The 16,269-nt window shown below is 42.3% G+C and overlaps 1 protein-coding gene across 10 annotated transcripts in view; it reads right to left on the reverse strand.

The window, feature by feature from the left end:
* SRGAP2 (SLIT-ROBO Rho GTPase activating protein 2) overlaps window positions 1-16,269 on the reverse strand; it is a 257,767-nt gene that overhangs the window by 137,702 nt on the left and 103,796 nt on the right. For all 10 annotated transcript variants that reach the window (XM_032136804.3, XM_032136803.2, XM_058430477.1 and 7 more), the window contains exon 3: window positions 14,162-14,354. In XM_032136804.3, coding sequence (XP_031992695.1) covers window positions 14,162-14,354 — 193 coding nt within the window. The remainder of the gene's footprint in view (window positions 1-14,161; window positions 14,355-16,269) is intronic.

Consider the following 16,269-nt stretch of genomic DNA (forward strand, 5'->3'; position numbering starts at 1 on the left):
TGGGACTACAGGCACCCGCCACCACAACCAGCTCATCTTTTGTATTTTTAGTAGAGATGGGGTTTCATTGTGTTAGCCAGGATGGTCTCGATCTCCTGACCTTGTGATCCGCCCGCCTCGGCCTCCCAAAGTGCTGGATTACAGGTGTGAGCCACCGCACCCGGCACCTCTGTTTAATGAAGTAAAGAATATCTAGCAAAACCAACACTGAGAAAGTATCAGGTTAAAATCCAAGACAAAGCCCATAACAATAACCCATTAATCAGTATATCATAAAAACCTGAGTTGCATCCTTCAGAAGGTACGAAGGGAGGTGCACCTGTGTGCTCTTCCTGTGTGTTTTTCCTCCTATGTGATATGGTTTGGATGTCTGTCCCCACCAAATCTCATGTTGAAATGTGATTCCAAATGTTGGAAGTAGGGCCTGGTGGGAGGTGACTGGGTCATGGGGGTAGATCCTTCATGAATGGTTTAGCACCATCTCCATGGTGATAAGTGAGTTCATGCTCACTTAGTTCACAAGAGATCTGGTTGTTCAAAAGTCTGGGACCTCCCCCGACTCTCACTCCCACTCTCACCATGTGACATGCTGGCTCCCCCGGTGCCTTCTGCCATGATTGTAAGCTTCCTGAGGCCTCACCAGAAGCAGATACCAGCACCATGCCTCCTGTACAGCCTGCAGAACCATGAGCCAATCAAATCTTTTTTCTTTAGAAATTACCCAGCCTCAGGTATTTATTTACAGCATCGCAAAAAATGGCCTAATACACTGTGTATTTGTATGCACGTGCATCTAGGACTCTGTGGTAAGAAAGGGCACACATTTCCACCCATTACCAGAGAAAACAGGAGCAAGAAGGAGACTGACAAATCCAGTCAATGTATAATAAGGAGTGAGGGAGGAGAAGGAGGGGAGGAAGTCAATACACCTAAGAAGCCAACCCTTTCTTAACTGTGCCTGCCTTCCTGGGTTTACCTTGCTCTGTTTTAGAGTCCACTCAATAGCCTGTGCTTTGTCTTCAAGGAAATCCATCTGAGGCATCATTTCTACCTGCACACTGCAGAAATCAATTCTGTACAACTTCCTCCTTTTGCTAAATCCCTGAGATGCTGCCTATAAATTCAAAAAATTTCAAGCATCAACAATAACCCCTACCCCCACCCTAGAACTTAGTTATGAACATCTGTTGTTTACAAGGGTTCGGGCTGAGAGCTGCCAGACTTGTTCTGCAACCTCTACTTTAACACAGAGGCTGCCAGGGAGGGATGTCTGAATTTCATGCAAGGATGCCCTGTCCCGACTGCTTAAGCAGGAATCAGCAAACACAGCTCAGCATCCTACTGTTGAAGATAATCCTAGTTTGTTCGATTCGTTTTCTAATCCTGGCTCTTTAACCAGCTGCACCCTAAATATATTAAGAAGCAGAACTGTGCTCATTGATTCTCCCTGAATTTAAAACCCAAGGAGCAATGACAGTGGAGATGTATAAAAGGAGGAGCTAGCAGAAAAGATGAACCTATTTCAACTCTGAAAAACCCAAACCCTACTTTTTTCTCATTCTCTCTAAATCTTTCATTAACAATGAGTCCTTCCCATGTCACACTGTTTCTTTTCAACGTGTGATACTTCTGTGCAGCGTAGGAATTAGATATTAAAGTCTTTACGTCAATTAACCAGGGAGCAAATCTAATTGAGAACATAACTATACTATCTTTTACCTTTCCCTGACTGAACCAAGTACAAGTCCCTCCTGAGTATTCCACCTTTCTTCTTTTCCTGGTGACTACTGGAACCTGCTTTAAATGGGGTGCTATTTTTAAATTCCTGTGCACATGTGTTCTTATTATTCTCTCTGAGCCTGCCCGATTTTCCCCATTTCAATTATAAAAGCATGTATGGCAGAGACTGTCTTTTCTTCTTATCTTGTAAACCCTCCCTCTTAACACAGTCAGCTCCCAATAAGATGACACAGCTTTTGCCTTGAAAAGAGAACTGGATCAAAGTAAATTCATTTAATTGGCTGCGAATTCCTGAGAATTAAAAATCCCAAGAACACATTGCCTACTAGTAGTTAGACACATTGCTTCCTGTGTCTGCTACAGAATTATTATGGGGTTTACAGGAGCAGAGAAAAGGAAAACTAAAAGCTCCCTGCACACTAGCACTGTTGTCAAGGAACGTGATCACTACTGTCTTTGCTCCATGGAGCTGAAAGCCTGAGGTGTGGCCTGCTGACATTCCAGTGGCAGATCCTAGGAGACACAGGAAACTCTCGGGAGTCTCCAACATCCTCCCAATTGCTCATAAAAGCATATTTTGCTTCTGACCTGCCCTCTTATCATTCCCTACCCTAAAAGGAAGATATAAAGCCATTTATGCAGAAGCTTGGGAGCTTCTGTTTGGCCTCATGAAACAAACAACCCAGTAAACCACATACTGTTACGTTCATGACTAAGGTTTGTGCTGCACTGGCCCTTGATGGTAGATACTGCAGGAGGCTGAATAGGACTGGCCTTCTTTTATTTGCCCAAGTCAAAATTGGGACCTGTGGGCCTCAACAGTATATCTTTATAGAAACTCAGCAATTTGGCAATAGGGCTAACTATTAACTCCAAGAGGATGAGAAAATCAGAGAGTGGTTGTATGACAAATGTCCTCCTCTTCATGATTATGAGCCTGGATCTAAAAGTAACCCACCCAGGTTGAACTATATGACACCTTACAGAACAAAACATACAATTGCTGAGTTTTTATAGGGACTGATCATGCAATTACACAGAGTCACATAATTGCCTATGTCCTGTCCAATGTAGCTGTACCATAAAAATCAGGGTAGGGGACGAATTTATCGTTCATGAGGGCCCACAGGGGTCTGAAGAAAATAGAAACTGACATATTACCCAGCCAGGCTTAGGAATACTTAACCCTGCACAAGGAATGACTAGTGCATCTAATATACCAGTGTTTTACCCAGTACAGCTGTGCTCAGGCCCAAATCCTGAGGACAGGGATAATAGTTGCTACTATTTACATTTACTATGTGCCAAGCACTGTCCTAAGTGTTTCACATATTATTAATTCACTTAACCAGCATAACAACTCCATAAGGTAGTTATGAATATTATCTTCATTTTGCAAACGAGGATACTGAGGTGATTAAAACCTTTCATCTAAAATCACACAGCAAGTAAGTGGGGGAAATCCAGGATTGTGAACCCAGGAAATCTGGTTCCCAGAACTTGTGATCTTAACTATCAGGGTTGACTCTTCTGCGGCTGATCTTAACTATCAGGGTTGACTCTTCCTGATAATTATATCAGCCACCATTTATTGAGCATCCATTAAGTCACAGACATTAGCTAGTGCTGTATATACATTATATATATCCTTAGAAGAACCCTTCAAGGTAAGTATTACTGTCAACATTTCACAGGTAAGAAACTGAGGCTAACAGGGGTTAAGTGACTTGCTTAAGGTCACAAGCTAGCAGTAGAAGAGACAAGATTCAGACCCAAGTTTTTCTAGCTCAAAGCTCTAGTTTTTTCCACACAAAGTCACAAAGCTTCCCAAAGAACTTTTTTTTTTTTTTTTTTTTTGAGACGGAGTCTCGCTCTGTCACCCAGGCTGGAGTGCAGTGGCGCGATCTCGGCTCACTGCAAGCTCCGCCTCCCGGGTTCACGCCATTCTCCTGCCTCAGCCTCTCCGAGTAGCTGGGACTACAGGCGCCCGCCAACACGCCCGGCCAAAGTAGGGACGGGGTTTCACCGTGTTAGCCAGGATGGTCTCGATCTCCTGACCTCGTGATCCGCCCGCCTCGGCCTCCCAAAGTGCTGGGATTACAGGCTTGAGCCACCGCGCCCGGCCAAGAACTTTTAACTGAATTCTTTCTCTCTTCCAAAGACTGGATCACCCTGTCTTGCTGATTCCCAAACGGCCTTCTTGTGTCTCTTCCATTCTGCTTTACCCATGTGTGAGAAGTCCTCCCAACTCTTCCTCCAAAAAGGACTCAACCACGATCTAAGGTTCTACATGAACTGGGCCCACGCAAAACACACCAAAGAACCTTCTGTTAATTTCTGAACAAAGGCATCTTGAGCCATGGAGAAGGGAAGCCAACCCTTGCAACACCAGATGCTACATCTGGGCAAAATCTTTCCTGAGGGAACAAACAGCTCCCAAATATGTCCAAAATGAGTAAGTGACGCACTGGTCCCAGGAAGTCAGGGGTTCTCCCTCCCGGGAGCTTCATGTTTCCTGGTACTTTCCTTCTCAAGGTCACTCCATAAGCCAATGAGGAACTTTCTGGCCTTCCACCCTTTTCTGATTTGCAACCACAACTATAACATTTTCCATGGCCAACTGACTCTATGCTTTTCAACCCAATGCTATCCTGTGAGACTGGTGAATGACTTTGAACTCAACTCCAGGGGAGGAACCCATCCGCAGTGTGATGTAACTACAGAGATGGTGCACATTCAAATACTGGGCCTGAAGCCGAGAACACAGGCTCTACAATAATTTTTCTTTAATTAATTGTGTGACTAACCTCCCACTGAAAGGAGTATTGCAGGCTGAATGTCTACCAAATTCTTAAGATACCTAGGCCCTGCTCCCTCACATCGCTTCCAGTAGTGACACAACTGATAACCAGCCAAACAAGAAAGTGTACTTTCTATGTCTACCTCCTTGATATTCTGCTAATTTAATATTAGTGAAAATAGGAGATTGTCTTACTCTTCTCTATGTCCAGTACTAAACCCAATTCCTGATACATAATTAGGTTCCCAAAATGTATACTCAATGATACACAAATAAATATATTATTTAAATTCCTTTATACTCTCTGTAATCTGAGTGTCACAGATGACACAAAGGAAGTTTCCCCTTCGTTCTTCTAAACCCTTACTATTGGAAATCACAAATATTTCCAGTTTCAACCATCCCCTCTCTGTGCACATGTGCAAATCTCTACCAACAGCCAAAAAATCTTTTTAGCTCTGCATACAGCCATTCATTTTGTCAGCTACTAGAAATTTCAGCTTCAATACTCTTCCAACACCTTAAATTTAAAATCCAAAACCAAATTTCTCATATTTTACCCCTTTAAAAACAATTCCTTCTCCTAACTTCTGTTAAAAAAACTTCTAGATTTCAGCTGGGCACAGTGGCTTATGCCTGTAATCCCCGCACTTTGGGAGGCCAAGGTGTGCGGATCACCTGAGGTCAGGAGTTCGAGATCACCCTGACCAACACGGAGAAGCCCTGTCTCTACTAAAAATACAAAATTAGCCTGGCGTGGTGGCGCATGCCTGTAATCCCAACTACTCAGGAGGCTGAGGCAGGAGAATAGCTTGAACCTGGGAGGCAGAGGTTGCGGTGAGCTGAGATTGTGCCATTGCACTCTAGCCTGGGCAACAAGAGCGAAACTCCGTCTAAAAAAAAAAACCAAACAACAACAACAAAACCCAAAAAAGCCCCTCTATTTCTTTTAAAGATACCATTAATTTATCAATCACCCAAGTCAAAAAGACACTTTACAGACCTCTTTCTTTTATGCTTCCAAGCTCACTTGAAACCTGAATCCCATCAGTCAGCAATTCCTGTAGATTCTTCCTGCACCAGGTGCTTTCCATCTGTCTCTAGACTGTAAGCTCTAGGAGTACAGGGGTGGGTATCTGGCATGTGTCTGGCACATGGTAAGAAGATATATATTTGCTAAATGGACAGAAGGATAAATTCCTCTTCTTTTCATTCCTACCATCCCAAACTAACTTAGATCCTTATGATCTACTGCAGCAACTGGTTTCCTTGGTCTCATGTTTCTTGTCATTTAGCAAACTACCACTAGGTTAATCTTCCTTAATCAGAGTTCATACCTATTTAAACCATCAGTGGTTTCCAGTGTCTATTGCATAGAGCCAAATCTCTAATCAAGAGTCAAGGCCCTCCACAATACAAACCTATCTACCTTTGTCCACTTCTTCCATATCCACTTATTCTCCCAGCTAAACCAGTCTACTCACTGTACCTCAAAAGTGCTTTGTTCTTTCTTCTAGCTGTGCCCCTTTTTCCTAGAATATCTTCCCCTCCCTCTCAAGAGCCATTTTCTTTAAAGCTTTGTTCAAATCTCATTTCCTTACTGAAGTTTCCTGTCTACATCAACTGAACCTCATCTCTTCTGCAGCATATACTTAGTACTTACTACATATAGCCTTATGTTGAAGATTTGTATTCTTGTATTTGAATTTAATGTCTCCCTGACTAGATTATAATTTCACATGGGAAATAACTACTCCTTTTATTTCTTTGGATCTCTGTCCTCTAAGAGTTTAGAACAAAACCTCTAAAATAGTCAACAAATATGTGTTGAGGAGAGAAAGAAGCTGGGAGAAACGCTGAAAAGATATTGACAGTGGGTTATAAAATAGCAGAAGGTCTCTGCAAGGAACACAGCAGGACAGAAATGTAGAAGTATTGCTCTAAAAACTCAACAGAAAAAAAAGCTACCTAAAAAAATGAGCTATTAAAAGCAGGAGATCAAAACCAAGTGAGCTATGACTGAAAGGTAATTTACAACAAATCTATTAAAAAAAAAAAAAACAGCCAACACATTATCAATTAGAGTCCTGCTGGGCCATATTAACACAGATTCCACTTAAAGGAGACAATCAAAGGCTCAGCAACAAATAGGAATATATTTATGCTCTTCAAGGAGCCAAAGAAAATGCAAGAACATCTTCCCTAGAAAAGCTTCCTACCCTCGCATAACACTTTATCACTGCTCTTAATCAAACCAGGCTGACAGAATTTCAGACATTAGCAGGGTCTTCCCACAATTCACAGGGATGGGGGAAGCCATGTTACCTGTCTTAAACAAAGCAGAATAACGTAGGGTCAGATAATCGCTACAGTTCTATCTGCGGCATCTCTCATTCTCTGGGGGAAGGAGAAAGAAGGAGAGGGATGGAACCAGAGGGTCAGACTGCAATGGAGTCAGAACTGTGCAGGCTTTAATGAGGATGTCTGCACTGAGCACAATGTGGGAGAGGACAAAAGGTGAGCAGGAGCAGAGCAGAGTAGGAAGCAAAGCCAAAGGGTGACAGCGTAATGGCTTCCAGGAGAGGAGGTGTCCAAAAGACGAAGAAAGCAGTTCAGCAGCGTCCATCCCTAAATGCAATCACTTAGAACTGTAAGAAAATAACCAACCTAACCCAGTATGAGTGGCTGAAACCTAGCCAGGGTAAGAAAGTGGCCTGGAAAAGGGTGAGATGAATCCATGTGGACCGAATTCAGCCCTGGCCAACCTGCTGCATCCCAAGTTGAATAGTTTCCACGTCCCTGAGATGGGTCTGTCCAGAGTTGCTGCTGGCAGCTGCTCTCCTGGCAGTACAGGAAGACAAATTCATGGCATTGCTAGCCCAACAGCTGCTACAGCTCCGGGGGAGGTGATGAGTGCCCGCTGAGATGTTCTGGACAGAGAATGAACTATTCTGGGACCAGTCCTAGAGTCAGCAAAATCAAGGCTACAGTTCACCGACTGAATGAAAATACAGTACTATTGTCACTCCAGAGACCCAGGAAACCAAGAGCACTTTCTCTGTCCCAGCTTCTTTGAATTCCATTGATTCTTGCCCTCACACTTGGCCCCATCTTGTCTATTTCCAAGGGTATGACCTCAGTTTCAGCCCACATTAACCTCACCACTGGACTCCTTTCTTAACAGGTCCTCCTCCTTCCAATCTCTCTGCTCCAATTGATCATATGCATCGTTGCCATAGTTACCCTTCGAAAGCACAGCTATAATTATGTTCCTTGCTCAAAAACTATCAATGGTCTCCCATGCTTACAGAATAAAGTCCAAACCCTGTCGCCTGGCATTCATAGACCTCTTTAATCTTCTGGCCCCTAACTTTTCCAGGTTTATTTCACTATCACATTTATAATTCCTGTTCTTCAGCAAAACAGATGAGTTATCCACCAGCCTTTGTTCTCACTTCTGTTAGCCTTTTCTAATACTGCTCTCTCTATCTAAAATGCTTCCTTTCCCATCTTTTCACCTTCTTTCTACAACTTCTCCATTGTCTCAACTGTATTAAGCTTAAAGGATCAATGCCTAGCATTGGCACTTTAATTTTTTCATCTCCCATCCATTGAACTTGACCTCCCTAAAGCCCTCTCCAGTCCCCCAATCAGAAGAAATCTCTCTTCTTTGTGCACCTGTGGCACTGTGTATGGATGGGTGGCCATGGTCTTTCCTACACTTGTCCTTTCATACACCATGGCAGATGCTGCTGATTGTCCCCCAATATTTCCCCTTCTTCTATATTAATAGAAACTCTATAGTCACCCAGAACAATAACTACACTTCCCAGCCTCCCTTGCAGTTCAGCATAACCACGTGACTAAGTTCTGGCCAGTCAGATATGAGTTGAAGAGGTGTGTGTGCCACTTCCAGAGTGCACCTTTAAAAATTAAGGCCATACCTGCCCCTTGTCCTGTTGCCTTTTCCTACTGGCTGGAATGAGAACATGGTGGCAGTGAGCCATCTTGGGTCATACAGAAAAGGATAACACTCTCGGGATGGAATAAGAAGCCTGACAGCCCTGGACGGCTAACACCTAGACTACGACATCAGAGAGAAATCAACCTCTATCTTGTGTATGCCATTATTACTTGGGGACTATTACATCAGCCAAACTTATATCTTTACCAAATCAGACATGCCTAAGATGCCTTTCCTATGCCAAAATGTCAAATTTTCAGTTGCCAGCAAATGTTTCAAGCTTGTCTTAGTGATGCTGACTGCCAGGTACCAATTCTGTTTCAGCAGGATAGTTGTCTCTGCACAGCAATGCTTGTGCTGTGCACATATTTTAACACTTGGTTATCTTTTGCAACACAAAAATGAGTGGAAATGGAAAAATAAAAGTGCTGTTAGTAATGTTGCATTGAGAAGTAGAGGTCTCATCATTGTACTAAGATAAGGGCAGAACTCATCAGCTTCGTGGACTCTTTAGGTATTCACTGAACTTGAGCAGGCAGGCCATGAGTTTAATTGTGGAAAAACAAACAGAACTAAAGACAAGGTATACAATGCTAAAAATATATCAGGTGAGGGATAATTCGGAATTTCACATACACACTTATTTATAATAATAGAACCTACCTACCCCACATAAAACCGTAGTTAGACATTCAACCATTTGACTTCTGTATACACTTTTAGCAATAAATTATGCATGAAAGTAGGATGTTGCCTGAGCCTCTCTTATTGAGTTTCTCACCACCTTGCGTGTATAAAATGCATTCGTACATATGTTCTATCTCCTCTTCTACCAGGCTGTACCATATGAAATTGCCATTTTGCCTTACAAAAAAACCCAGCAATTTCATATGTTTCACCCTAAGAGATTGAAAACATTTGGGTTTGGGGCTCGTTTTAGTCATCTTTGCATCTCTCACAATACCTTATACATGAGACAGTATCAGTAAGAAATTGCTCTTACAGATCTTCTACTTAAAACACTTCTAGTTCCATCAGACACCACTTTCCCACCTTACCTTCTATCCTTTGCCTTAAAAAACAAAACAATTCTCTCTCTCTCTCTCTCTTCAGGTAGCTTTTGCTTCTCCTCATAGTAACTTTTACTACCAATGCATAACTTTTATTCTCTAAGCCTGGGGTCCTGTATTTAGCTCTTTGTTCTCCTCTTTCTCTTCCCTGAATTCATATACTTTCATCTCTTCCACAATCACTTTTACCCCGAAGATTCTGCTAGCTATCCCCAGTCATAACCTCTTACCTCAGCAGTATGCCATCTCCACCTGGATACCTGATGGCCTCGTACTGCTCCACACCCAAAATGTTCAAAGTAGGATCACCATTCAAGACAGATCTTCCCTCAACACCCCTACTTCTATCGTGAATGCCACAATTCTTCTAGGTCACCAGGGTAGAGACACTGGGTAACCTCTCACTATTATGGTTCTATGCTTTATCCAGTCAGTTATCCAGTCCTATTTAGTTTCTTGAATACCTTCTGAATATATTCCTACTTCTTTTCCACTCCCCCTACTTTTTTTTTTTTGCTCTTACTTTGTGTGTAGATTACCCCGAAACCTTCCTCCTGGCCTTCTCTTTTCCTCATGTCTCTCTCCCCACCTAAGAACCCAGAGGACCCAATAAAATGCTGCCACACCCAATCTGAACTTCTCTGCTTGCTATCAAAGAGCTATCATTTGGGGTCTACTCTACTTATTTAACCTTATTTTCCACTGCTCTTGAAAACAGCTGCGTTCTCATAGCTCTACTGAAGCTCTTTTCACATTATACTATTTACATAGCTCTTTTCCCTGTTAACCAGGGGTTTTTTTTTTTTTTTTTTAGACACAGGGTCTCACTCTGTCACCCAGGCTGGTGTGCAGTGGTGCAGTCGTAGCTCACTGTAGCCTCCAACTCCTGGGGTGAAGCGATCTTCCCACCTCCTGAGAATCTAGGACTACAGGCGTGCATCACCATGCTGGGCTAATTTTTTATTTTTTGTAGAGATGGGTTCTTGCTATGTTGCCTAGGCTGGTCTCAAACTCCTCGCCTCAGGAGATCCTCCCATCTTACCCTCTCAAAGTGCTGGGATTACAGGCATAAGTCACCATGCTCCGCTTAAACAGGAATTCCTAAGTTTATGTTAGTTCCTATAGGAATCAACACAGAGCACAGTACTCAGTAGGTATTTAAAAGGAATTTGTTGAATAAGTAGACTGATTGTTACTCAGAATATGATCAGGCAGGAAGCTACTGGAGTAAACGAGCTATAAAGTGGAAAAGTTGCCCTCTTCCAGGTTCGTGTGCCACCTTGTATTAAATACTTTCCTTCCACAACACTTACCCCGACTTTAAATTACATATCTAATTGTGTGATTTGTTAAATGCTCATTTCTTCATCTAAGTGCTAAGTGGAAGAGGCAGTTTGTTCCCTGCTACACTCCAAGGCACAAAGGAGTTCAAGGAATGTGCAATGGAAATCAGTTAGATGAATGTGTTAGGAATCTTCCCTTTAATAAAGCTGGATCCCACCCTAGCCCCTACACCCTCTCATCACCAAATATTCCTGCTTCCTCTCACCTGCACCTGCTGTTCTCTCCTCTGCTACACAAATCTACCTCTCAAGCCTAGGTCCCACCTGCTTCATGACAACTTTGCAGACTATTCCAGAACCTTTAACCATCTCTGATCTCTCATCAGATCTATGTTGTACACAACACCAATGATCTCTTAATGAGATCATTACTGCTTTATGCTCTAATTGCTTCCTGTATTCAAAATCTTCTCTCCAACCACATAATGACTCCCTAAACTTCTCTTGTATTTTCCAATGCCTTGTACAAGCACAGAACTGGTCAGTTAATAAATACTCACTGGTTATTTGAGGAAAAAATGTTGCCAAGTACCATCTTTATCAGAAAATAAATCAATTCTTCTAAACTTGGAGAAATCACACTATTCCTAGTATGTGATCTTAATTAGAACAATTCAGATGACTTGGAGATTAACACATCTGAACCTTAATTTGTAACAAATACGTCCATAAGCTGAGAATATAATACTAAAAATCAAATGCTATTTTAAATTTAGGATGAGATTACCAACAGAATAAATCCAACTTTGAATCATTTTCTAAAGCAAATGATTCCTCCCCTAAGTCTTCATTTATCACATACTAAAATAACATTTTATTATCAGATGATTCTCTTATCATAAAGAGAATAAGACTTGGGAAAGATAAGAAACTCTGAGGAAAAAAACATCTGGAGGAAATTCGCATTCTGGCTTATTTTGAGATGTCATGTTCTCCTCAACCTTAACCCCATCTTCATTGCACAGAGCTGGCTTTTAAAGGATAATTTGTGTCCTGTATTATTAAGACAATAAACAGAAATAGAAAATGGGGAAAATAAGATACACTTGGCACTAATTCTTAAATTCATTCATTCATTTATTTATTCCACAATATTTAGTGAGTATCTACTATACACCACATATTACACTAGGCACTGTGGGACACTAGAAGATCAAACAAACTTACACAGTCCACTAAGAGAAGATAACAGAAGGTAGATAGTGCTGAATGCCCTAAGAGAAGAACAAATAAAATGATGTAAGAATTCAGAAGATGGAGAACTTTCTTCCTTCTGGGAGAATCAGGAAAATTTCCTGGAACAGGGAGCACCTGAGATGGGTCTTAAGACATGGGCATGGCTTAGACATGCAAAGATGGAAAGACTCACCACATAACCTCAAATAACAGGATGCCAGTGACCCACTGGAATGAATGTTCTGTTTGGCTTGGGTATAGTGGAACAGAAACAAGAAATAAGGTTGGAAAGCTGTTTGAGGCTTTCCAGATGTAGAGGGGCTTAAAGACCAAGCCAAAAAGCATGCACCTTTGTGAATGGAACAGCATTTCCCAAATGTCAATGTGCACACAAATCACACGCTATGTTGTGGGATCTTGTTATAGTAGGACTGGAGTAGGACCTGAGATTCTGCATTTCTAACAGTACAGATGATGCTGACACTGAGAAACTACAATTTGATATCAAAAACATAGATGGGCTGGGTGTGGTGGCTCACACCTGTAATTCCAGCACTTTGGAAGGATGAGGTGGGAGGATCACTTAAGGCCAGGAGTTCGAGACCAAACTGGGCAACATAGCGAAACCCTGTCTCTACAAAAATTAAAATAAAATAAAAATAGCTGGGTATGATGGTGCACACCTGCAGTCCCAGCTACTCAGGAGGTAGGCTGAGGCAGGAAGATCACTAGAGCCCAAGAGTTTGAGGCTGCAGTGAGCCAAGATCATGCTATTGTACTTCAGCCTGGGTGACAGAGCAAGACCTTATCTCTAAAAATAATAATAATCATAATAAAAAGAACATAGACAATGGAGAGACATTGAAAGTTTTGCAGAAAGAAACTCTCTGATCGCCAGTGTGTTCCAGGAAGATTAACTCCGATCACAATGGAGCAGACAGATTGGAATGGAGAGAAACTGTAGACCAAGCTTGTCCAACCCACGGACTGTGGGCTGCATGGGGGCCAGGATGGCTTTGAATGCAGCCCAACAGAAATTTGTAAACTTTCTTAAAATATTATGAGGGTTTTTTTGCAATTTTTTTAAGCTCATCAGCTATTGCATTAGCATATTTTATGGGTGGCCCAAGACAATTCTTCTTCTTCCAATGTGGCCCAGGGAGACCAAAAGATTGGATACCCCTGCTGTGGACTGTTATCCTCAATGCTGGCTGTTCATTAGAATCACCTGGGAAGCTTTTACACCACCCTGTTACCCAGGCCTCACTCCCAGAGATTCTCATTTAATTGGTCTGGAGTGTGGCCCAGATTTCTGTATTTTTTTTTAAAGTTCTCCAGGGAATTCTAATATGCAGCCAGGGTTGAAAATCTCTGCTATAGAAGATATGGTAAATACTGCAATCATTCAGGCAAAAAAGATGATGATCTAAACTAGGGCAATGGCTCTGGGAACCAAGTGAAGGGGCCAGCTGTATAAAATAAAGTAAATGTAGAAGAAATAGACCTTAGCAACTGCCTAGACAGGGATTTAGATATAATGGCCTCAGCATCATTTATTTCTTCTAATTAAAGACAGTTTGGTGAAATGGTTAAAAATATAGACCCTGGAGCCAGACTGCCTGGGTTTGAATTCCAGCTCTACTATTTACTAGGGGTGTGTGAGTGTGTGTGAGAGAGAGAGAGATATTAAGATAGACCCTGAGTTAAGCCCCTTAACCTTTTTATGCCTCAGTTTCCTCATCTATAAATTGGGGATAATAACAACCGTCATATGGAGTTGTTGCTGGGATTAAGCAAGCTAACGTATATGTAAAGCCCTTAGTAGCATGCCTAGCAACAGAGCTATAAACAGTTTGCTGTTATTATTAGCATGGTTCATCATCTACTCTCATCTCTATGAAATGTTGAATTGCACAAAGACCTGGAAAACGAGAAGTCCTCGAGGGCTTTCAACCAATCTGAAGCCAGGGGCTCCTGAATCCAGCTGGGTCTAAGTGGGGTACCCTGCCCCCCTCCACCCTGGACCCCATTCCAAGGTCTCAGAGAGTAACAGCCACAGAGCCCCTACTTGAATTGCTGGTCCTTGGTGCTGCGTGTCTTGGCCAGGAAGCGTTCTGCCAGCTTCTCCAGGTTGCGGGAGTAGTCCATCTCAATCTCTGCCTTCTTTCGGAAGAAGTCCTGGAGGTCCTGCAACAGTTGCACCCGAAGCTCACACTGCTGGTCCAGGCATTTCATCTGCTCTGTGAGCTGAGCACGGATCTCTACAAAAAAAAACAAGAGAAGACAGTCAGAAAGACAGCCCTAAATAAACCACCATGCATGCCAATATTCACCCACCTTCTATTTATTTATTCCCCCTGCCCTGGGAAATTGAAAGCCCTGAACAAAAAAGCCTAAAGTCTAAACTGGCCATACAATGTGAGGCACCTCCAAAAATGCCAACCCTTTTTACACCATTAAAGAACATTGTGAACCAGGAATCTGCTGAATCACTTAGGAGAAGCTGCTTATTAGAAATAATAACATTCCTACCTACCATTTATATTACTATGTTTCTAGTGGCACAGAGCCAGAATCTGGGTTGTCTTCTGGCAGAGGGCCCAAATGAATTATCACCCCAACCATCCTATGAGGGAGGTACTACCTCATCCCCATTTTAAAAATGAGAAAATGGAGTTTCGAAGAAGTCAAACTTTTAAGTGGTGAAGCTGGGATTCAAACCCCAAGAGACTGACTTTAGAGCCCATGCTCCTACTTTTTGCATTTTTCCCCATCATTTCAAAATGTTGTTTAGCATCTTCATGAAGTAGGATGAAGGTCAGGATATTTTAATGGAGATAGAAAGAAAATCTCCCAAGGTCAAATGGTAGCAATCAAAACAAAACAAGCACAATAACCTCTGGGCAAGCAAACCATTCACTGTCAATCAGAGTTCACAGTTTCCAATATCACAGAATGAAAATCATTTTTTAAGAAGACTTGGAAAGAGATTTTTTTCACTAACAAATATCACTCATATCTGTGTTGATTAATCTTCATAGATGCTGAAGTGCCTCTATAGTGTCATAGCTAGAAATACTTCTGGTTAAGCTCTAGCATGCAGATTTCTGGCTGGTCAGGGTCCTTATATGGAGCTAGCAAACACTCTCTCTGGAATTGCTGCAAAGGCAGCTACAGATGCGACCAGATCTGCCTCAAATGCAGCACTGCATTTGTTACTGACAAGAGACCTGGCACTCACAGGAAGCAGTCTGCCAAAGCCAGACTGATTTTCAGCTCAGAGAAGGCTTGCAGTGTGTATCCTGCTGAAGTTATGTCCCAATCCCCAACTGAGTCAGAATGGAGCCATTTCTTTCATCCTTTCCCTTTGCAAGCCTGCTCAGCTCCAAATGCATTAGGATGTGACAGTGACTCCAATCCCACAGAAAAGGAGCACCTATACTATGCCTTTCTTTATGCGTGCCCCAAATTCATTCCCAAATAGTACAGTTGTAACAATGCTTTCTGTCTATGCTATGTAATGCTATGTAATGCATCATTATGGGGAGAGGGGGTCTAGAGTTTTCATGTGAGCTGCAGATAAATCAGAGGCAAATCAGGATCAGAACTGTGATGCTGAAATGTTCTTGAAGCAATGAGGATGGGTAAATGGTGCATTTAGCTTTGCCTTAAAGTAGTTGAGGCTCCACAATCTGTCCCCATCTACATTTTTGTTTCTGTTTTTACAAATATCAATGTCCTTTGCAGATGATCTCAGGTGATCTGTAAGCGCAATTCTCACCCTCTTCATCCTCATCTCTCTCCCTGTCAACCACCAATGCCAACCAGCCCTGCAGTAACCTCACCTGAACTGAAACTGAGCTCCGGAGGACTGTTTCAAGCAGACAGAAGGCTGTGCAGAAAAGCTGCCTACCTAATCACTCATCAAAGCTCTCTTGTTCTGTGTTTTACAGAGTCTGATTACAAGGGTATTGGGGGTAAAGATCTGCAGAGGTTATGTCAGGCATCTGGTTCTTGCCAGGGATTTCTGGGTCTCTTAAAGGGAACAGCCCTTGTTGAGACTATTCCTGTAGGCATCTGTGCCCCTTCAGTATATTAGTGAAAAGCTGATAGTAATAGTCATTGGGTGGGCAGACTGTACATTGAGAAGGCATTCAGAATGCTTACTAATATTAC

This window comes from Hylobates moloch, unplaced genomic scaffold (genome assembly GCF_009828535.3).
Source record: "Hylobates moloch isolate HMO894 unplaced genomic scaffold, HMol_V3 SCAFFOLD_18, whole genome shotgun sequence".
In the NCBI taxonomy this organism is placed as follows: Eukaryota; Metazoa; Chordata; class Mammalia; order Primates; family Hylobatidae; genus Hylobates; species Hylobates moloch.